The following is a 21,712-nucleotide window of genomic DNA, read 5'->3' as shown; positions in this document are numbered from 1 at the left end:
AAATAAGGAAGTTGTCCCAGAGGTAACTGGGGTGATTTGTTTAGGGAGAGTAAAGGTTATATAAGAGAGTATATAGATATATACCTTCTCTGGAACTGAGTGAGCCACATCCATCAGAATGCAGAAACAGATGAAGTTGAGATTTTTTTTTTTTTCAGTTATCAGAAGATTATATTGATGGTAGTATCTTGTCCTTTCCAAATTTGTCTGTTTGATGTCAGATGTTTGAAAGGTGGGTGAGAGAGTACATGTCTTTTCATATTTAGCCAAAAATGATATTTAATTATATAGGATGTCTGTAAAGTATGTGTTTGTGAGTGGGAGTGGATAGGAAGAAGAGTCATAGTAGGCACACAGTTTATTTCTGTGCAGAAAATGAAAATTTTTCTCTAAGCTACTTTAAACTTAAAATCATATACTCAAAATACATTCTCTACCTTTTGTATTTTTAAACATTCTTGTAGATGTTAAGACGATGGTGACATTAAAGAAACAATAAACACCTATTTTACAGGTCTACTAGGAAAGTAACAGTATTAATTATAAGCAGTGTAGTTATAAGAATTAAGATAAGAAACTTCCTGCAAAACTATATGCTTATCAGTACCTATATTGGAAAACAAACATACCACCAAAAGTGCACTAAAGCTATCTTTTAGACCAGCAAAGCTATGACATTGCTGCTAGAAGCTTTTATGGCTAAATGTGTCACATACGCTTTTTGTGCTTTCCTTGCTTCTTTATCAGACTTTGTCTCTTCTGACTTCTGATGGCTAACTCCCTCTATTCACACTTGACTCACTCTTGGTCAAAAAGCATTTATGGAACAATTACTTATCCCTGGCACTGTGATAGGTACTTAGCATACCAAGGTATATAAACTCATTCCCTCCTCAAAGAACTCGGTGATCATTTGGCCTTCTCTTCTCTTGGCCCTCCCCCAACTGTGTTTTTATTACAGATAGTACAATAGAACCACCTATATTCTCCTGGTATTTGATTTTGTTCCATGCTTTGTTCTTGGTTTTAAATTTTTTATTGGTGCTGATCAAAGGAATCTGTGCCACCATAGGACAAAAGATAAAATCATTTGTGTTTATGTGATAAAGAATGCACAGGGAATGGAGCACCTGCCTAGCACATTCAGTAGAGCATGTAACTCTTGATTTCAGGGTCGTTGAGTGCAAGCCCCATGTTGGGCATAAAGCTTACTTTAAAAAAAAAATTATAATAATAAATGAAATCTGCTTGTATCAAAAAACAAATAAAAAAAAGAATACATGGGATAAACCCATATACCATTTGAGTACCTAATAGTACCTAAGATTACCTAAGATTATACTTTTTAAAAATATTATTTTAAGTATCTTTTTTGAATGGATAATATAGTTCATGGTTCACAGGTGCTAATTTAAAAGTACAAAAGGATTCTATCCCACCTTTGTTCCCCAATGATCTACATTCCTTCCCCTGAATCAACCATTGTTATTTCTTGTGAATCCTGAAAATATTTTGTGGCACTATCACATTGTAGTTAAAGATAGAGATTCTGGCCAGACCACTTTGATTCATATTGTGCCTCACATTAGGCAAGTTAAATTAATAACTTCTTTGTCTCATTTTCTCCTCTGTAAATGGGAATACTAGTACTTTTTTAGGTTGCTTGTAAACTCTTTAGCACAGTACATGGCACATGGTGTTTAGAGCATATTGGCTATAGTTAGTTTCTGTAAATATGTATATATCTGAATGTGTATTCTTTTAATCTCAGGAAGACAAAGTTGAAATAAAAACAATTTTCATTCATGGTATACTGTTGTTATTGGTCTTGGAAAGGCACTTCTATTATATTAACTGTGTAACAAAACCATTTATTCTTTCCCATTAAGTCTACAGGTCATTTGGGTGATTCTGATCCCTGTTACAATTGGTTAGCTGTTGGTTTGGTGGGGAGCAGGCCATTTGAGGATAGCCTCACATGTCTCTTAAATTTCTCTATCATGTTAATCAGGGCATGATCTCTTTGGTGGTCTAGGTCCAAGAAAGAATATGGAAATGCACAGGCATCTTTCTCAAGCCACTATTTTTGTCAATTTTTGTTACCATGTCATTGATCAAAATAAGTCACATGGCCAAACTCAGATTTAGTGTGCAACAATTTTCCAAGGGGTGCTGATACAGAGAGGTGTGATAAATTGAAGTCACTAATGCATTTAATCTAATCTAATTACTCTGTAGTAATTGCAGTCCAGCATTTGGTGGTTATCTTAGAGCAAGATAGTAATACAGAAGACAAGCTAGAAACTAGAGATCACTGAGGACCTCAGTATATGTGTGTCACTGTGTCAGACTGCCACAATCTTCTGAGAGTCATGACTTCAGCTTTAGTTTCTCCTCTCAGATCTTTTGTGGGTTTTTTGTTTGTTTTTTAAAGATTTTTATTTATTTATTCATGAGAGACACACAGAGAGAGGCAGAGACCCAGGCAGAGGGATTAGCAGGCTCCCTGCAGGGAGTTCTTGCAGGACTCCATCCCAGGACCCCAGGACCCTGACCTCAACCACTGAGCGACCCAGGTGCCCCACCTCTCAGATCTTTTGCACATTCCTAACAACAGATGGCCAACCATAACCTGGAACCAAGCAGGAAACTTAGTCCTCCATTCCAATGGGAACAATAATGCCACGCCAACAAAGCACAAATTCAGCATAGACCCTTTCTTGTTTTATTTATTCCTCTTTATCCCAGTCTCTGCTCCCATTCTTTTTTGTCTGTCTCAGAGGTACGCACTTTAATGTAGTTGCTATATCATCTTTTATTATGTATATAGCCTCATAAAATAGGAATGATCTTTTGTATGTGATTTTAGTTCACATTAATAATAATGCATTATGTGTCTTTTCTGTTTCCTATTTTACCTGTTTAACTCTGTTGAAATTCTATGTAGGTATATTTATTTGTTGCTTCTCGTTGCTACAAAATATCCAGTGGTATTTGCTGTATTTTACTTATTCTTCCAGTTAAGGATTCTTAGGGTGTCCAGTTCTAAATTACCCCCAGAAAAAAAGTAATTAGATAGTCTTCAACATATTCCCTAATGGACTTGTGTAAAAATTTCTCTGGAATATATATCCAGGAATTCCCAGGTCATAGGGCATATATATTCTTAACTTCATGAACTTCTCTGGAATAGTAGTACCAGTTTACACCATATGGACCTTATGAGAAGGTTCCAGTTTTCCTATGAATTAGTTTTTTATGACCTTGTAACAAATTGACTCAAACCCAGTGACATAAAACAACACCCTTGATTACTCAGTTCTGTGTACCATTAGTCCGTGATGTTGTAGCTGGGTTTTCCACTCAGGATCTTACAAGGCTGAAACCAGTGTGTGTACCAGTTGCATTGTCTGTTGGAATTTGACATTTTCTTTGAAAATCATTTATTCTATCAGCCAAATTCAGTTCCTTGCATTCTAGGACTGAAATTCCCATCTTGTTGGTGACTATTGGCTAGTTTGCTCTCAGCTCCTAGGGACTGTCCTAAGTACCTTTGCCTGTGGCCTTCTCCATCTTCAAGCCAGTGACAATCTTTTGAATTCTCCTGCTTCAAATCTCTGACTTCCTTTTCTGCAACCAGCTGTAGAAAACATTTCTGCTTTTAAAGGGTTCATGTGGTTCGGTCAGGAATATCCAGAAAAAATCTCCAAATCTTGAGGCCATCTGATTTGGAATTTTATTTTTTCACTTTTGGATCTTTTAGTAAATGAACTGTAAGGCAGAACAAATAAATATCTTTTTATTTTTTTGCTCATTTCTTTATTCTTTTCATCATGGTAAGTGTGCTCTTTAATCCCCAACCCCTATTTCACCCATCTCCCCACCTGTCTCCCCTCTAGTAACCATCAGTTTATTCTCTAGAGTTAGGAATCTGTTTCTTGATTTGCCTCTCTTCCTTTTTTTCTTTTCCTTTGTTTGTTTTGTTTCTTAAATTCTGCATATGAGTGAGATCATATGGTATTTGTCTTTCTCTGACTTATTTCACTTAGCATTATACTCTGTAGCTCTGTCCATGTTGTTGCAAATAGCAAGATTTCATTCTTTTTTACGACTGTATAATTTTCCATTACATATATGTGTATATATATGATGTATGTGTGTGTGTGTGTGTGTGTATACACACATATCTCCCACATTTTCTTTATTCATTTCATCTGTTGATGGACATGTGGGCTGCTTCCATAGTTTGGCTATTGTAAAGCTGCAATAAACATAGGGTTGCATGTATCCCTTTGAATTAGTATTTTTTGTGTGTGTTTTGGGAGTAAATGCCTGGTAGCCCAATTGCTGCACTGTAGGGTAGCTCTGTTTTTCATTTTTTGAAGAACTTCCATACTATTTTCCACAGTGGCTGCACTAGTTTACATTCCCACCAACACTGCAAGAAAAGGTTTCCTTTTTTTTTTCCACATCCTCACCAACACCTGTTGTTGCTTGTGGTTTTTATTTTATCCGTTTTGACAGGTGTGAGGTGATACCTCATTGTGATTTTTTTTTAAAGATTTTATTTATTTATTCATGAGAGACAGAGAGAGGCAGAGAGGCAGAGACACGGGCAGAGGGAGAAGCAGGCTCCATGCAGGGAGCCTGATGCAGGACTCAATCCTGGGACTCCATCCTGGGACTCCATCCCGGGACTCCAGGATCACACCCTGGGTGCTAAAATGCTGAGCCACCCAGGGATCCCCTCATTGTGATTTTGATTTGCATTTCCTTGATGATGAGTAATGCTGAGCATCTTTTCATGTGTCCGTTGGCTACCTGAAAGTTTTCTTTGAAGAAGTGTCTGTTCGTTTCTTTTGCCCATTTTTGAATTGCGTTATTCATTTTTTGGGTGTTGAGTTGTATAAGTCCTCAATATGTTTTGGATACTAAGCCTCTATTGGATATGTCGTTTGCAATTATCTTCTCCCATTTAGTAGATTGCCTTTTAATTTTGTGTTTCCTTCAGTGTTCAGAAGCTTTTTATTCTCATGTAGTCCCAATTTATTTCTGCTTCTTTCCTTTGCCTTAAGAGACATATGTAGAAAAATGTTATACAGCTGATGTCAGAGAGATTACTGCCTGTGGTCACTGATTTGGACTTTTATTTTATTTTTTTTAAGATTTTTATTTATTTATTCATTCATTCATAGAGACACAGAGAGAGGCAGAGACACAGGCAGAGGGAGAAGCAGGCACCATGCAGAGAGCCCAACGCGGGACTCGATCCAGGGTCTCCAGGATCATGCCCTGGGCCACAGGCGACGCTAAACTGCTGCGCCACCTGGGCTGCCCTGATTTGGAGTTTTAATTACAAAATCCCTTCATGACAGTACCTGGCTTAGCGGTTGATTGAATAAACCAGGGACTGAGAATCTTGGGCACGTCTAAGATATCTTCCTACCATACTCTTGAGTCTACAACTACACTTGACATTAAACAACTTTCTAATCTTTGTCATTCTGGTATATATAGTGAATTCTTTTTAAAATGCCTTATTTTCATTTGCATTTCTTTAATTTGTAGGAAATTTGAGTGTTTCCTCCTACATCTTAGCCATTTGAATTTTTCTTTTTGTAAATTTCTTTTCATGTCCCTTGCCCATTTGGGGAACAGCTTATTTTCTTTCTTGTTTTCTTGTCAGTAGGTCCTTGTTTGCCCTGTCCATTAATCACTTGTCAATCTTAGATGCTGAAAATATATTTTTTAAGGTTTTGTTTTTAATAATCTCTACACTCAACGTGGGGCTCAAACTCTCTATCCTGAGATCAGGAGTCACATTATCTACTGACTGAGCCAGCCAGGCACCCTGAAAATATTTTCTTCTTAATAAGTCATTCTTTTGACTTTGCCTATACCTTCCTTTATTAAACAGAAATCTTTAATTTTAATGTTAAATTTGTCCATTTTTCAGTTTATCATTTGCAGTTTGGGGATCTTGTTAAAGAGAAATCCTACCCACAAAATTAGATGCATAATTTTTTTCTTTCTTCATTGCTACAAAGTATTTAAGTTTACAAATCTTAAATTTGCAATCCTATGTAGGTTTTGACCCTGTCAAATCCAATAGCTACTTATATATATGCTCTTTTAAAAATTGAGGTGAAATTTATATAGCATAAAATTAACCATTTTGAAGAGTACAGTTTGTGGCAGTTAGTGCATTTATCATGTTATACAACTACCTACCTATATCAAGTTCTAAAACATTTTCATTGTCCCAAAACAAACCCCATGCCCCATTCCCATTTCTCCTTCTCCCTCCAGACCCATGGCTCTCACCATCAGTGTCTGTGGATTTACTTCATTTAGACATTTCATATAAATGGGATCATATAAGATATGGCCTTTTATTTTTTTTTCTTAATTTTTATTTATTTATGATAGTCACAGAGAGAGAGAGAGAGAGAGAGAGAGAGGCAGAGACACAGGCAGAAGGAGAAGCAGGCTCCATGCACCAGAAGCCCAATGTGGGACTCGATCCCGGGTCTCCAGGACCGCGCCCTGGGCCAAAGGCAGGTGCTAAACCGCTGCACCACCCAAGGATCCCAAGATGTGGCCTTTTATGTCTTACTTTCACTTAGCATAATGTGTTCAAGGTTTAGCCATATTTTAATGTATATAGAAGTACTTCATCTTATGGCTGAATATCATTCCATTGTTTATATTATATTACATTTTTTTAATCTGTTAATGGACATTTGAATTGTTTCTGCCTTTGGCTACTGTGAACAGTGCTTTTATGAATTGAAGGTACATATATGTATTTGAGTGCCTGGTTTTAATTCTTTCAGATATATACCTAGGAGCAGAATTGGTAGGTTGCATAGTAATTCTTTGTTTTACTTTTTAAAAGACCATCAAACTGTTTTCCTAAGCAACTGCACCATTTAATGTTTCTAGTTTCATTCTATTACAGGTAAATAAAAGAACTTTTATGATTTCAGTCTTTTTTAACATTGAATTTGTCTTATGTTGTAACATATGGTCTATCCTGATTAATATTTCATGTGTGCTTGAGACAGTGTGCCGTCTGTTGTTGGTGGTGGAGTCTATCATTTTTAAGTTTCCTCTCTTGATTCAGCATTTGTTTGGTTGCTATAAACCTTTGACTGTTTACCAGAGTCCCCACAGTTGATTTTGATGGTTTTTACAAATTCTTTTCAGTTTTTCTTTGGAGAAACAGTGCTTCAGAGCTGCCTATCCCTCCATGTTTGCTGACACTACCCTCAACAATTACTTTTTTTTTTTTTTTTTTTTAAGATTTTACTTATTTATTCATGAGAGACAGAGAGAGAGAGAGGCAGAGAGGCAGGTAGAGGGAGAAGCAGGCTCCATGCAGGGAGCCTGATGCGGCACTCAATCCTTGGGTCTCCAGGATCACACCCCAGGCTGCAGGCGGCGCTAAACCGCTGCGCCACCGGGGCTGCCCCAACAATTACTTTTTTTTTTTTTAATTTTTATTTATTTATGATAGTCACACACACACACACACACACACACACACACAGACATAGGCAACATAGGCAGAGAGAGAAGCAGGCTCCATGCACCGGGAACCCGACGTGGGATTCGATCCCGGGTCTCCAGGATCGCGCCCTGGGCCAAAGGCAGGCGCCAAACCGCTGCGCCACCCAGGGATCCCAACAATTACTTTTTAAAATATTTCATAATGTTCCTTTAATAATTCTGAAATAAAATGTATAGATAATATAACTTAATTCATACAGAGGTTTTAAAAAATCAATGTGATGCATAAGTTGTAATAAAAAGGAGAAATAAAAGGAAGTAATTTTTTAAAATGTAATACGAATTTCAGTATGTAAATATGTATAACACTGGAAGGCATGATTAAGTGGTGATATGTTTATATGTATTTAAATAAGTTGGATTTAAGAGATGTAAGAGGATTAGATTCCATTTTGTCCAAATGCTAATAAATGAAAGAGTAAAGTATAGTCATAAAAACTAGACTTTTTGGGTAGCCCGGGTGGCTCAGCGGTCTAGCGCCACCTTCAGCCCAGGGCATGATCCTGGGGACTGAGGATCAAGTCCCACGTCTCCCTGCATGGAGCCTGCTTCTCCCTCTGCCTGTGTCTCTGCCTCTCTCTCTCTCTCTCTCTCTCTCTCTCTGTGTGTGTGTGTGTTTCTCATGAACAAATAAATAAAATCTTAAAAAAAAAAACTAGACTTTTTTATATGCACATAAAATGAGAGAAATCACTGTGTAGAAGTCGAGATATAACACCAATACAAATTATAGATTAAAGAGGTAAAGGAAAGGAGAAAATATAATATTCTAATAAATGTGTTGGGCCTTACTTGAAACCTAATTATTTAGTAAATAGGAATTGTAAAGAGCATATTTTTTTATTTTGGAAATCGTAACATATATCAGGGCAAATATTTTTAGTCTTGAGTACTTAAGTCCTTAGAAACAGAATCCTCTCAGTGAATATGGGATTCAAAGATGGCTTTTAAAAAGCAGTGATAGGACGTGTAAGACCAGTATCAAAGTAAGTTTGAAAAATAACAGGCAGTTACAAAATAAATGAGTGATTTCAACTGGTAAGTTTTACACTAGATTTCTTACTCATATATGCCTGTATATGATATGCAATATTTTTAGAACCAGTTGAATTAAATAAAATGCCTTCATTTCATGTGTTTCTATAATTCAGTATTTGATACTAAGTCTTTTAAAAGGAGACTCACATTCTCTATTGCATATTTAAAATTGACTTTGTTGCTTTTATAGTAACTGCACTATTATACTAAAAAACTTTCAAATAAATGCACAATTTGAAATAACAAGAGTAGGGAAGTTAACTTTCTTCGCAAAAAGTAAGTATAATAGTTATACTTCGATCCAGAAACTTTCTTAATTATACTATTTAAATTGCATTTAGGAAAAAAACATAATAAATAAATAAATTGCATTTAGGGGGCACCTAGGTGGCTCTGTTGGTTAAGCCTCTGCCTTCAGCTTGGGGTCATGATGATCCAGGGGTCTTGGGATCTGCTGGCTTCTGGCTCCCTGCTCAGTGGGGAGTCTGCTTCTCCCTCCCCCTCTGCTGCTCCTGCTTGTGCTCTCTCTTTCTGTCAAATAAATAAATAATCTTTTTTTAGAATGTAAAGTAAGTAATATTTGACCCCCAAATAATTTTTTAGCTTGCGATAAATGCTGACTGGCTTGTTTCCTACCTGTTTCAAATGAAATAATCACCTTATCTATATTGTAAATTTATAAAAATCTTAAATAACTCTCAGTACCTTTTAAAGATAGGATTCTGCTCTTCTGAGTTATGGTGGGAGTTAATGTATGTAAAAGCTTATAATGTGTTTATAAGAATCTGCATTTAAAAGCATTAAGAAAAATTTAATAATATGACAACACATGTTCTAGAGGCTATTCCCTTCAGAAAATCAAATCTCAATCATAGGTCAGAATTTTAAGAGGTTAGGTAATTTTTCACATTAAAAATTTTTAATCTATAATCTTTCCTTGACTTGTCTCTCAATCAGAATCACTTTTTAGGGAGAAGTATATCTTGTGACAAAAGTACTATGTCCTTTAGTTGTATGTTTTGAAAATATGGAGTAAATGTCTTTGACCTTAACTGTTTCTAAGCAGGCATTTTCTCTTTTAGGAGTGTACGGAGAACTGCATTTATTTTCATGAAAATGACCTGTCCTCACATATATTTAATTGCATTGTGATTTTTAGTTGTGGCATGTATGTGAATGTGAAAGCAGAGCAGAATACCTCATAGCTTTTTGTGGCTCATGTTTTTCATTTGCAGCCTTCAAGCAAAATTAAGATGCCTGAGGAGAATTTCTTCAATGTTCCTGCATTCTTAACTGTTTCAGGACAACTTCACCTAGAAGTGATGTCAGGGTACAGAATTTTCTTTTTTCTTTTGCTTTAATGGACTACTGATTATGGGTTGGGTGAGAGTGAAGTAATGCATTTTTTCTCCAATGCTAAAATCTAAAAATTGAAATTAGTGTTTACTGTTAGTCCATTTGAATTCACTGAAGTATATTTAGGTTTGACAATAACCAAGTTTCTTCCTTAAATCACATTTGTTTAGACTTTTGGTTTTAGTGAAAAATGTGACACTGGAAAGAGGTTGTGATTTTTTTTTTTCTTTTTGCTAATTTTTTTTTCATTAAATCTCCTAGTATGTAATCAGAATGTAAGTGTAATTAATCATCTTTTTGAAAATAAAGGCAATTATAGTTCACATCCAAGCCAGGTATCAGCCCCTTTCATTAAAAAAAAAGGGGAGGGAGATCCCTGGGTGGCTCAGCGGTTTAGCACCTGCCTTTGGCCCAGGGTGTGATGCTAGAGTCCCAGGATCGAGTCCCACATCAGGCTCCCTGTATGGAGCCTGCTTCTCCCTCTGCCAGTGTCTCTGCCTCTGTGTGTGTGTGTGTGTGTGTGTGTGTCTATCATGAATAAATAAATAATATCATAAATAAATAAATAAATAAATAAATAAATAAATAAATAAATAAAATGATTTTTAAAAAGGTACCCAGAACAAATGGAAGAAAAAATGTTTTAAATCATCAGTTTATGGATCCCTGGGTGGCGCAGCGGTTTGGCGCCTGCCTTTGGCCCAGGGCGCGATCCTGGAGACCCGGGATCGAATCCCACATCAGGCTCCCGGTGCATGGAGCCTGCTTCTCCCTCTGCCTGTGTCTCTGCCTCTCTCTCTCTCTCTCTCTCTCTCTCTCTCTCTATGTGACTATTATAAATAAAAATAAAAAAAAAATTAAAAAAAAATAAATAAATCATCAGTTTATAAAGAAAACTAGCCTACAAAAGTACCATCAGGAGCGACATGTAACTTTAGAAAGTCTTAGAAGTCAGATTACATGGTCTTCAAAATAACATAAACTTTACTTAGCTTCTTTTCTGATTTATCTTTGAGATAAAGTGTTATTTGATCATTCCAATAACAAGATAATTGACAATGTTATCAGAATACTGTACAGAAAACTTATCATCGTAATAGCCCTGTGAGACTGTAGGATTTGCAGAGCAGTGTGTAGAAAAGGTCATGTCAGGCATGTCATGGAAAGTTCCTTAATGCCTTTGAAGGCATAATTTTAAAAAATTAAAATCATGACTCATACAAATATGAAGAAACATGTATCAAATATTTTATTCATTAATTACTAATGGAACAAGTAAAGTAGTAAGGCTAGTTAAGAGAGTGAAGAGCTGTGTATTCACAGGCAATCTAATAAAGGAATTTTAGAATAAGATGCTAGGTTAGTTACAAACTGGTTAATGTCCTACAGACCAATAAGCCTTAACATTTGGCATTTTCTTTTCTACCTGACAGAAATGATTTGCACTCTACTAGACAGAAATCTACAAGTTAACATGTAACTTTACTTAATCTGAGATATTTAATTCAATAGTAAATAGAATCGTGCAACAAAGTACTTCCTTTTTTTTTTTTCAGGATTTATTTATTTGAGATGGAGAAATCATGAGCAGGGGGAGGGGCCCAGGGAGAAGCAGACTCCCCGTGAGCAGAGAGCCCATAGCCTCCATCCCAGGACCCTGAGATCAGGACTAGAACAAAGGCAGACACTTAACTGACTGAGCCACCCAGATGCCCCTAGAGCAATGTACATTCTGATAAGTAATTGAATAACCTTTGAATGAGTCTGTGTCCTCAGATTCCATTGAAAGGGCATACTGATCTTTTGGCCTTATAAGGATATATCCAAGTTTTAGATAACCTTTCTTAAATTTTTGGTATTCATTTTTTTAGTCTATGAAGTTAGAGGCAAAGTACCTTCCCCTCAGAAGTGTCATAAATATGTGAAAGGTGTAAATTTACGAGGTTTGCCATTATACTACTAGTAGTGGATTAAATATATTCCTTCTTTACCAGTAAAGTTCAGTGAACCACAGAACACAGTGTACAGTAAAACTTGACAGATTAAATTGGCAGTATTTCAGGTTCTGTATTTTTTAATGTGTTTTGAAGTATTTCTATTAATGTCAGTCAAATGTATCTAATTGAATATGCATAGTTCTAGGACTATTAATATGCAGTACCTCATGTTTCAGATTAATGCCTGATTTAATCTCCAATAAGAAATTGTTAGTCTTCCCTCAGCCTTTAATTTTATTTAACATACTTTCAAAATGGGGTAAATGATAGTTAAATTAGAAGTTTAATATTTTCCAAAAGGATATCTATGTTGGTTTAGTGGTTTCATGGCTCCATTTTTAAGTTCAATTTTGTAGTTATTGTTGTTTTTAATAAACTTTCTATTTTTGAGTAATTTTTAAATATATAAAAGTTGCAAAGACAGTGCAGACTTTTTGTATACACCTTTTGCCCAGTTTCCCCCATTATAAATATCATATATTGCTATGGTACATTTTGTCAAAACTAAGAACCTGTTGTTAGTACATTACTGTTAACTACATTCCAGACTTTATTTGGATTTCACTTTTCCATTATACCTTCTTTCTTCTCCCAGGATCCAGTTCAGGGTGCCACATTACATTTAGGTGTCATATTTCCCCAATCTCTTCTAATCTGTAGGAATTTCTCAGTCTTTCCTTGTTTTTCATGACTTGTAGAATGTATCCCAATCTGCATTTGGCCAATGTTTTTTCTCATGTTTCAACTGGAATCATATGGGGTTTTGGAAGGAATACCATAGAGGTGAAGTGCTCTTACCATCATCAGGGAGTTTGTGATATCCATATGGTGACATTAACCTTTATGACTTGAATTAGACAGTGTTTGCTGGTTTTCTCCACTGAAGATGTACTATTTTTCCCTTTCTTTGTCCTTTGGAAGTCAGTTATTAGATCTAGCCCACCCTTATTGGAGGTGGGAGTGAGGGGTTGGGAAGTAGGAGATAGAATTAAGCATCACCTCCTGAATGTAATGTCGTTAGAATCATATTCGTATGTAACCTTTTCAGATTGGTTTCTTTAGTTTAGCATAATATACATTTAAGGTTCCTCCACAACTTGTCATGGCTTGGTAGCTCATTTCTGAATATTCCATTATCTGGATGTGCCAGTTTATCCATTCACCTACTGAGGAACACCTTGGTTTGCTTCCAAGTTTTGGCAGTTTATCCTAGGCTTTTCATTTTCCCTCCTGTGGCCCTTGAAGCAACCATTTCTCCAGAGAGATGTGGTTCCTTTTATTGGAAAATGTTATTTAGAAACCAAGATTTAGTCCTTGAGTATCTTGCTGCTCTTGGGGGATTATTGCTTCTAAACCCTCTGGGCAGACAGAGCTATAAATAATTTTTTTTAAGATTTTTTATTTATTTATTAGAGACATAGAGAGAGAGAGAGAGAGAGAGAGAGAGAGAGGGGCGGGGGAGGGGGGGCAGAGGGAGAAGCAGGCTCCATGCTGGGAGCCTGACGTGGGACTCAATCCCAGTTCTCCAGGATCACACCCTGGGTTGAAGGCCGTGCTAAACCTCTAAGCCACTGGGGCTGCCCAATACATTTTTTAAACAAGAGAAAGCTAAGTGTTTTCATTATATTTTGCCTATAAATACAATTTGTAAGTGATGTATTCTGAGAGAATTGAAGTATACTAAGTTGCAAAACCTATATTCAAAAATGTCACATAATAAAATTCTCCATTTCTTGTCAGAACCAGAATTGGAGGAAGGTTCAGCCTAATGTATTTGAAAGAGTGTTTGATTATTATTGTTTTTTTTTGTTGTTGTTGGTTTTGCTTTGCTTTGCTTTTGGTGTTTTGTTAACAGGTGTTTTTTCCTTATTATTATTTTTTTTAATAAGCTATGAAGGTAAGCATATTTAACAATAAAACATGCTTTCATCTTGAACATTGCTGTTGGAAATATAAATTGGTACAGCTTTTCTAGAGAAATACCTTTTACCAAGAATCTCATTTCTAGGAATTTTTATTGAGGGAATGATCTTACAACTCTGTAAAAGTGTATAAACAAAAATGTTGAAAGCAACTTTGCTTATACTAGGGAATAAATACTAACGATCTAAATGTCCATTTAGGAAGATAGATTAACCATCAGTGTACCAAGAAAACAGTCATCATCATTTACCATCTAGGTATAATGGACCTTATTTTTAATAAATATTTTTAAGCAATCTTAATAATTTGCAGAGGTAAAAATAAGGGGTTAGTGAAAATCAACATTTTTAGAATTTTAATAAGAACATACACATGCAAACCCAGATTTTTGAAAGCTGCTTTATTGAGAGAGAATTTATTTACCATAAAATTCGTCAATTTAAAGAATACAGTTCAGTGGATTTCAGTATATTTTCACAGTTCAAATATCACCATAATCTAATTTAAGAATATTTCTATCAGGGGTACCTGGGTGGCTCAATTGGTTAAGCATCTGCCTTCTGCTCAGGGTCCTGGGATCAAGTGCCATGTTGGGCTCCCTGCTCAGCGAGGAGTCTGCTTCTCCCTCTGCTCTTTCCCCCAATGATTCCCAACCAATGATTAAATTACTTATTTTTGTCATTTTTACATTTTCTTCCAGACACTTTTGTATACATACTTGCCTTCAGCCTTTGTTCACTTTTAACCTATCAAATAACCTCTGGTGCAAAATGTAGATGATAAAAGAATATTGTCACATATCCTTTCAGCAGACTGGTGTGATCCAAGTTCTTATTGCATGTTATTGCATGATAAAGTCCTAACTGTAGAATAACTAATTGAATAAAAAATATCATATTTCCTTTTTGCCCTTAGAAATATATTATTCACTTATTAGTTCTTGGGTTTGAGAAAATTCATTTAGGGTATCGTTATCTGTACGTTCACAGTCTGAGATTTCACAAATATAACCAATTTCACCATTATTATTGGAGGCTAGATTGTTACTTCTGTCTCTTTGCATTCATTTCCTGACTTGGCTAATATTTATGAAGCATCTTTGTCATTTTTCTTCTCTTTTGTCATTGTGAGTGAAAAATAAAAGATCTCAATTCTCAACTGTGTTCTTTGATAACTACAAAAAGATAACATTTGTATTCCCAGGCTTTTCTTAGAGTGTACTGTAGTAAGAAAACTGAAGATGAAATAATGGTGATGATTTCTCTCACTCTACACCTTCCTCTTATCCACTATGCATCCTAGACATCCATCATTTCTATTTTCAATGTTTCACTCTTTTTTAACTTAATTAGGAGTAACTGGTGAGTAATGATGAAATAATTTCTAGGATGATGAAATAGCAAAATGTTTAAATATACAAGAAAAATAAGATCAGTAAACACCATATATATCTTAGATTCATGAAAGGATTCAATGAGTTTTATTCTATTTGAATAAAATGCTATAAATTTCTCTGTCTTTTGGATGACCTCTGTAGTGGCTTGATTATGTCCCCACAAAGGACAGTCCCTGTGAATACAATCTTATTTGGAAAGAAGGTATTTGCAGATGTTAAAATAGTGGATTAGGGTGGGCCTAAATTCAATGACTATTATCTTTATAAAAGAATGAAGGAGATTTGGATTCAGAGACATGGAGGAGATAGGCACAGAAGGAAGGAAGACATGAAAAAGGCAGCAGAGACAGGAGTGATTCTGAGGAATGAATGCTAAGGATGCTGAGAGCCACTGGAAAGTAGTTCTTCCCTAGAACCTTAGAAGGAGCATGGCACTGCCAATACCTTGATTTCAGATTTTTGGCATTTATAGCTGTGAGATAATAAATTCCTGTGCTTTAAGCCACCCAGCTTGTGGTAATTTATTTTGGCCACCTTAGAAAATTAATATAACCTTTAGGAAAGTATAAATCATGAGATACTGATTTTAGGAAATAGTTAAAACTGCTCAACAAAAGACTCCTAACTATAGACAACAAACTGATGGTTACAGAGGGGACGTGGGTAGGGGATGGGTTAAATAGGGGGTGGGGGTTAAATGCATTTGTTATGATAAGCTCCTGGTAATGTATGGAAGTGTTGAATAACTGTTCTATACACCTGAAACTAATATATCACTATATGTTAACTATACTGGAATTAAATTTTAAAAAATTCTTTCCCTTTCAAAAAACAACAAAAATTGCTCAACAAAGAAATTTAAAAATTAAAACTGGGTATAATGGAGTGGCAATAAACTGAGGGTGAAATTAATTATGAATCGTCCAAACAATGGATTACTGTACAGCCATTAAAATTGGTGATAAATCTTTACATGTTATAAGAAAAACAGTGGTTATGAAATAGGAAGTAGAATGTGCCTCCAGGTTTTACAGTGTGTGTGTGTGGTGGGGGTAGTCTGGAAAAATATACACCAGTATTCAACTAGTAAACAGTGGCTGTCTCTACTTATATTTATTTTCTTCTTTAAACTTGTCTTTTATTCAGATTCAAAAAACTAGTATTTATTACTTTTTTAATGAGAAAAGAATTAGCTGTTTCCATGGTAGGTGGGGAGAGGGATAATCGACTTGGGCTTCAAGTTGATTTTATTCCAGTTTGATGAATTGTTTGCTTTGTGTTTGGTATGAGCAATCTTAAACTCATTCCCCTGGGTCATCTCACGAGTGCAGATGCTAAGCTCAGAAGCCATGAAACATTCATACTCAGGATGTACTTATTCTGTTAAGTGGCTTTGGTAAGAATATCAACATGTGAATCTGAGTTAGACTGAGGTATCCTTTATAACTAAGTGTGAGACTGTCTTCCAGCCTATATAACTTTCTCATTCTTCTTCCACTTGATGCTTATCTGAACTTTGTTGATTTATACTCATTTGATTTTCAAGAGTTTTACGATTATGGCTATTTTATTTGTACTGTGCATTTTCATGCACCTCTGTGTTTCTAATGCCCCTCGCTATACCATGAGAGTCCTTTTTCCATATCTCCTTCCTCCAAGGCTCAAGTGAAAGAGGGCTTTCTCCTTGATTCCTTCCATTTTTCTCAATAGAAATTATGTTACTCTTTTTCTCCTCTCTTAAAGTACTCCTCTAATCTCATGTTCTAAAGAAAAAAAGCTCCTCTTATTTTTAATGTTTAGCCAGGTCATACTTCTTTTCATGTCTATCTTACAAATTATAAACATCCTGTATATCTATGTCTTCCAGAAATAGTAGATATTTGGTACATATTGTTAAATTTGTAAAGCACAGATTCTCATTCTTCTAAACTTTCCTGTATAGTTTCTACTATAAATTTAAGCCCACAACAGAATTGAATATGTTCATCACTTTTTTAACTCTTTTCATGGAAAAAATATCACCATGAAACTTTGAGATCTTTATTTCCTGAATGAGTGTGATTAATGATCTTACTTTATGCTATTTTCTTTACAATGGGACCTTAAGACAAAGAGATTTCTTCTTTTAGTGTATTATATATGTTAAAAATTAACTATTTTGATGGAAATAAGAATTAGCAGACAATTGGTATAAAAGACTCAGGAACTTCGTTATCACTTTATCAATTTATTCATTTGTGCAGTATAGCTAGGGAATGAGCATTTCAGGCAAATTAAGCAGCAAGTGGAGAGGGTTTTTATAATGGAGAACTGTTGGTGTGAAAGTGCTAGGGTTAAAACCTGTACACATTCGAGGTAATGATCAAAGAATGGTGTTGTGAAATTCCTATCTCCAACATGAGACCTCTCTTCAGCTCCCATCTGTAAAGTGCTAGTTGTCTTCTCCAGTGGCTGTTGTATAACCATCTCAACATGCGCAAACTAAATTCATCATCATTCCCTCAGTCTGTTTTTTCCTTCTGAATTCCCTGTATCAGGAAATGTCACAACCATCTTTCCAGTTTGTCAAAGCAGCTGTGTGAATACCATCCCCAAATTTTCTTTTTCCACACTCATTTCATCTTTTCACCCATTTGTGCCTACTTCTCTTTGCTTCAACTATCCTGAACTGCTAATAAATTTCTAATAACATATAAGTGTTTCTTTGCAGAAGTTGTTTTTCTACATGGAATGCCCTTTCCCCATGCATTTGTCCAGCTAACCCATGCCCATCCATCTAAACTCAGCTTAGAAATGATCTCACTCAGAATCCGCACTTCCACCCCCACATCTTGCTTATTTAAATACCCTTCTGTTAACGCATGTTGCTTTTATTCTTTCTGTTTTATAACACTGGCATCACTTTTTTCTCTATAGCTTAGACTTAGTTTTTGGATTTAGGGACTGTTTAATTTTATAACTTTATTAATACAGAATAAAGACTTGAATACCTGTTGGGAAGGATTTCCACCAATTCTATTTATTAAAAAAATTAAAATTGTCTGCTTACACTGCTTATCTTCCTATTAGCCCTCAAATTCATCAGACTGTATCTTGTTCCTCTTTGTCTTCATAGTTTGTATTACTACCATTTGCCTGATTCAGAGCTCAAAGATCATTCTCAATTTGATTGAACATTTGTTGAGAGTGAGCTGTGTGCCAAACACTAGGTTAGGTGCTTGGTTACAAAGATGAACAAGACAGATATGATCTCAACCTTCATGACCCCATACAATCTAATGAACAAGATAGGCATTAAATAAGAAATTCACAGTGTGGTAGCTATTACACAAAAGCCTGTCCTGAGGCAAGAACAGCATATGGCAAGGGAATTTCAACCTTGTGTAGGTTGAATTGAATTTAGAAGTAACCTTATCAGTAGAATTATTACACGAGAGTGCATTTTAAAAATGTCATTTATATTTAATAATGAATGGCTGTTATATTTACTTTGGATTCTGTTACTTTTCTGTTCTTGGGATAACAGGAACCTGTTAATACAACTTTCCCTCCCTATTATAGAACATTTTATGATGTACAGTCTTTTAGTTACCCAAGTACATGTTATCTGTATTTGGTTATGGAATGTCTTTTGGTCTTTAATGTCATATTTGATACTTTATCCTTGAATGAATTATATTTAGCCAAATCATGAAAAGATAGCAGACTATCTAGCTTCTCTGTCCTGTTCCTTTACCTACTACCAAATACTTGGACTTTTTAAACTAAACTTTATATGAAAGGTTGTGATTTTGTATTCTGACTTTAGGGCAACAGCCAAAATAAGAGAGATATAGACATCATGGTCTAGAGAAATGCTCGAAAAAACTGAATAGGTTTAACATAGGAAAGACAAAGGGGAGCCATACTTTTAAATTTTCTCACATCTATTTGCTGGACTTTGGTGAGAGTCCTGGGTGCAGATGAATAAATGATTTTTTAAAGAACAGCTTTATTAAAAAAAAAAAAAAGAACAGCTTTATTGAGATGAACTGACTTACCATAAAGTTCACCCTTTAAAATGTACAGTTCAGTAGTTTTTACTATATTCACAAAATAGTGCAATTGCATTTAGGGCCCAGGGGTGCACGAGTACCTGGCTCTGAGTGTCCCAAACAGACCAGCTTTGGCCACTTGCTGCTGGCAAAACCCAAAGGCAGAAAGACAGGTTATGGTGAAACAAGAAAGGAATTTATTTCAGTGAGCCGTTCAATCCCTGGAAGATAGTGGTCTACTATACCAAAGACAATCTCCAGCGCTGAAAATACTTCCAAGTATTTATAAGGAAGATGTGGAACAGAGGTCCATGAGTGTGTGCGGGTGGGCAGTAAAGGTCAAATCAGTCATTGTCATAGGGGTCAGTCATGTGAGGGCTTGCTGATGTCAGGGCAGTTGGTGCTTCAAGGGGGTAGTTTTGGTTCTTATCACGGGATGCTTTATCCACTTGGCCTTTTGCCCAAGTGAAAAAATAAGCTGGAAAGAACATCAGTTAGAAAGTACAGTCTGAAGTAAAAATGGTGGCAGTTTAAGACACAGCTGGGTCTCCTTTCACAAACCATCACCACTATCTAATTTTATATTTTCATCACTTTAGAAAGAAATCCCTTACTCATTAGTAGTCCCCTCCCACCTTCCCTGCAGCCCTGGCAACCACTACTACTGAATCATCAGAAACAGTAGGAGTGCTGCCGAGCAGTCTGTGTCATGACAGACCTATCAGATGATAATGATGCTGAGGACTACTGCCCTAGAGAAAGACTTGCTATTCCCTGTTTGGTGGGGGCATCTGGCCACCACTGATTCTGGTGGGATGTGGAAGAAGGCTGACAGTTCCATATGCAAAATTTATCAATGAATCTCCATTTCCTCCATCTCCAGCCTCACCATGGTTCTGTTTGCAGGTCACCTTTCTGCTGCGGTGTACTTACTCTGTATTCTAGATAACGGCTTCCATACTTTGACACATTGGTCATCACTCAACCACTGTTTTCTGTCCTCCAAATATTGGTTGAGATTTCTTGTCTACTGAGGGCCCTCTCCCTCTTTCTTCCTTGTAACTTACTGTTAGTTTAAGATTGTCTCAGGAAGGAGTGAATTAAATATCTGCTTTTTTTTTTTTTGAAGATCTAATTGTATATTTTAAATGATTCATGAATTGACATTCCCCATCTAACAAGCTTCTGTAAATATCTGTGCTTAATTCACTATTTTTTTTTTTAAAGCATGCCCTGCGAAATTGGTAAGATGTCATATTTTTCTCTACTTGCATGCAACCCTTGGTTTTCTAAATGCCTATTTCTCATACTTTGCCCGTCAGCTCATTTTATTTTATTTTTTTTTTAATTTATTTATGATAGTCACAGAGAGAGAGAGGCAGAGACACAGGCGGAGGGAGAAGCAGGCTCCATGCACTGGGAGCCTGATATGGGATTCGATCCCGGGTCTCCAGGATCACGCCCTGGGCCAAAGGCAGGCGCCAAACCGCTGCGCCACCCAGGGGTCCCTAATTCACTATTTTTTTAAACGTATTTATTTATTCATGAGAGTAACAGAGAGAGAAAGAGAGAGAGAGGCAGAGACCCAGGCAGGGGGAGAAACAAGGCTCCATGCAGGAAGCGGGGAAAAGCTAGCAGACTATCTAGCTACGTGGGACCAGATCCCAGGTCTCCAGGATCACACCCTGGGCTGAAGGCAGCGCTAAACCGCTGAGCCACTGGGCTGCCCTTAATTCAATATTTGAACTTCATTTTTACTGGCTTGAGTGGTAATAGTTTGCTCTTTAAATACTAGTTAGGCTAATGTGTTATTTGCGTAATGAGTTAGTGTCTTTGATGCATTAACACTGCGGTATCTGCATACCACCTTGCAAGTCAAAACATGGGGTTCTCTGCCTGTTTCTAGTCTTGCATTCCTTTTGAGGGCAGTTACTACTTTTCTTAACTAAAAGTGTATGAGAGAATAGCCCTATTATCTCACTCAGTCTGGCTGAGCAAAATATCTGAATGATTGAATGCTTTTGAAATAAGCAGGTTTGGTGTGAGTTAAAAAAAATTACCAGTCAATCTTTTGAGGAATGATACAAATAGAACTCATTTTGTATAAAATGCAATGCCTGTTGGCATTGTCTAAAAACAAATGCAGGTTACTCTAGTAAGACACCAATTAACCCTTAGTAATTTGACCATTATGGATAGTAATTGGAGCTATAAAAAGCAAAACTGATATTGTTACTTCTTACAATTAATGTGTAATCTTGTCCAAATTCTATTTTTACTCTGGTGGGTTTAATTACTTTTTTTTAGGAAAGGGGGAAAATCTGTGTTTGTTACATGTTTGCAGAATTTAGGTTGGGTTGAGAACAGAGAAAATTTATGTCATTTTCACTTTTTTT

General features: G+C 36.1%; 1 protein-coding gene across 7 annotated transcripts in view; it reads left to right on the top strand.

Moving 5' to 3' along the window:
- NARS2 (asparaginyl-tRNA synthetase 2, mitochondrial) overlaps positions 1–21,712 on the top strand; it is a 122,771-nt gene that overhangs the window by 47,129 nt on the left and 53,930 nt on the right. For 6 of the 7 annotated variants that reach the window (XM_041730376.1, XM_041730380.1, XM_041730377.1 and 3 more), the window contains one exon: positions 9,846–9,940. The exons of the other annotated variant lie outside the window; for it this stretch is intronic. In XM_041730376.1, the coding sequence (XP_041586310.1) occupies positions 9,846–9,940 (95 nt within the window). The remainder of the gene's footprint in view (positions 1–9,845; positions 9,941–21,712) is intronic. 7 annotated transcript variants of the gene reach the window in all.

Source organism: Vulpes lagopus, chromosome 15, assembly GCF_018345385.1.
Source record: "Vulpes lagopus strain Blue_001 chromosome 15, ASM1834538v1, whole genome shotgun sequence".
NCBI classification, from domain to species: Eukaryota; Metazoa; Chordata; class Mammalia; order Carnivora; family Canidae; genus Vulpes; species Vulpes lagopus.
The sequence above is the reverse complement of the archived record's forward strand: the minus strand, read 5'-3'. Positions and strand labels throughout refer to the sequence as shown.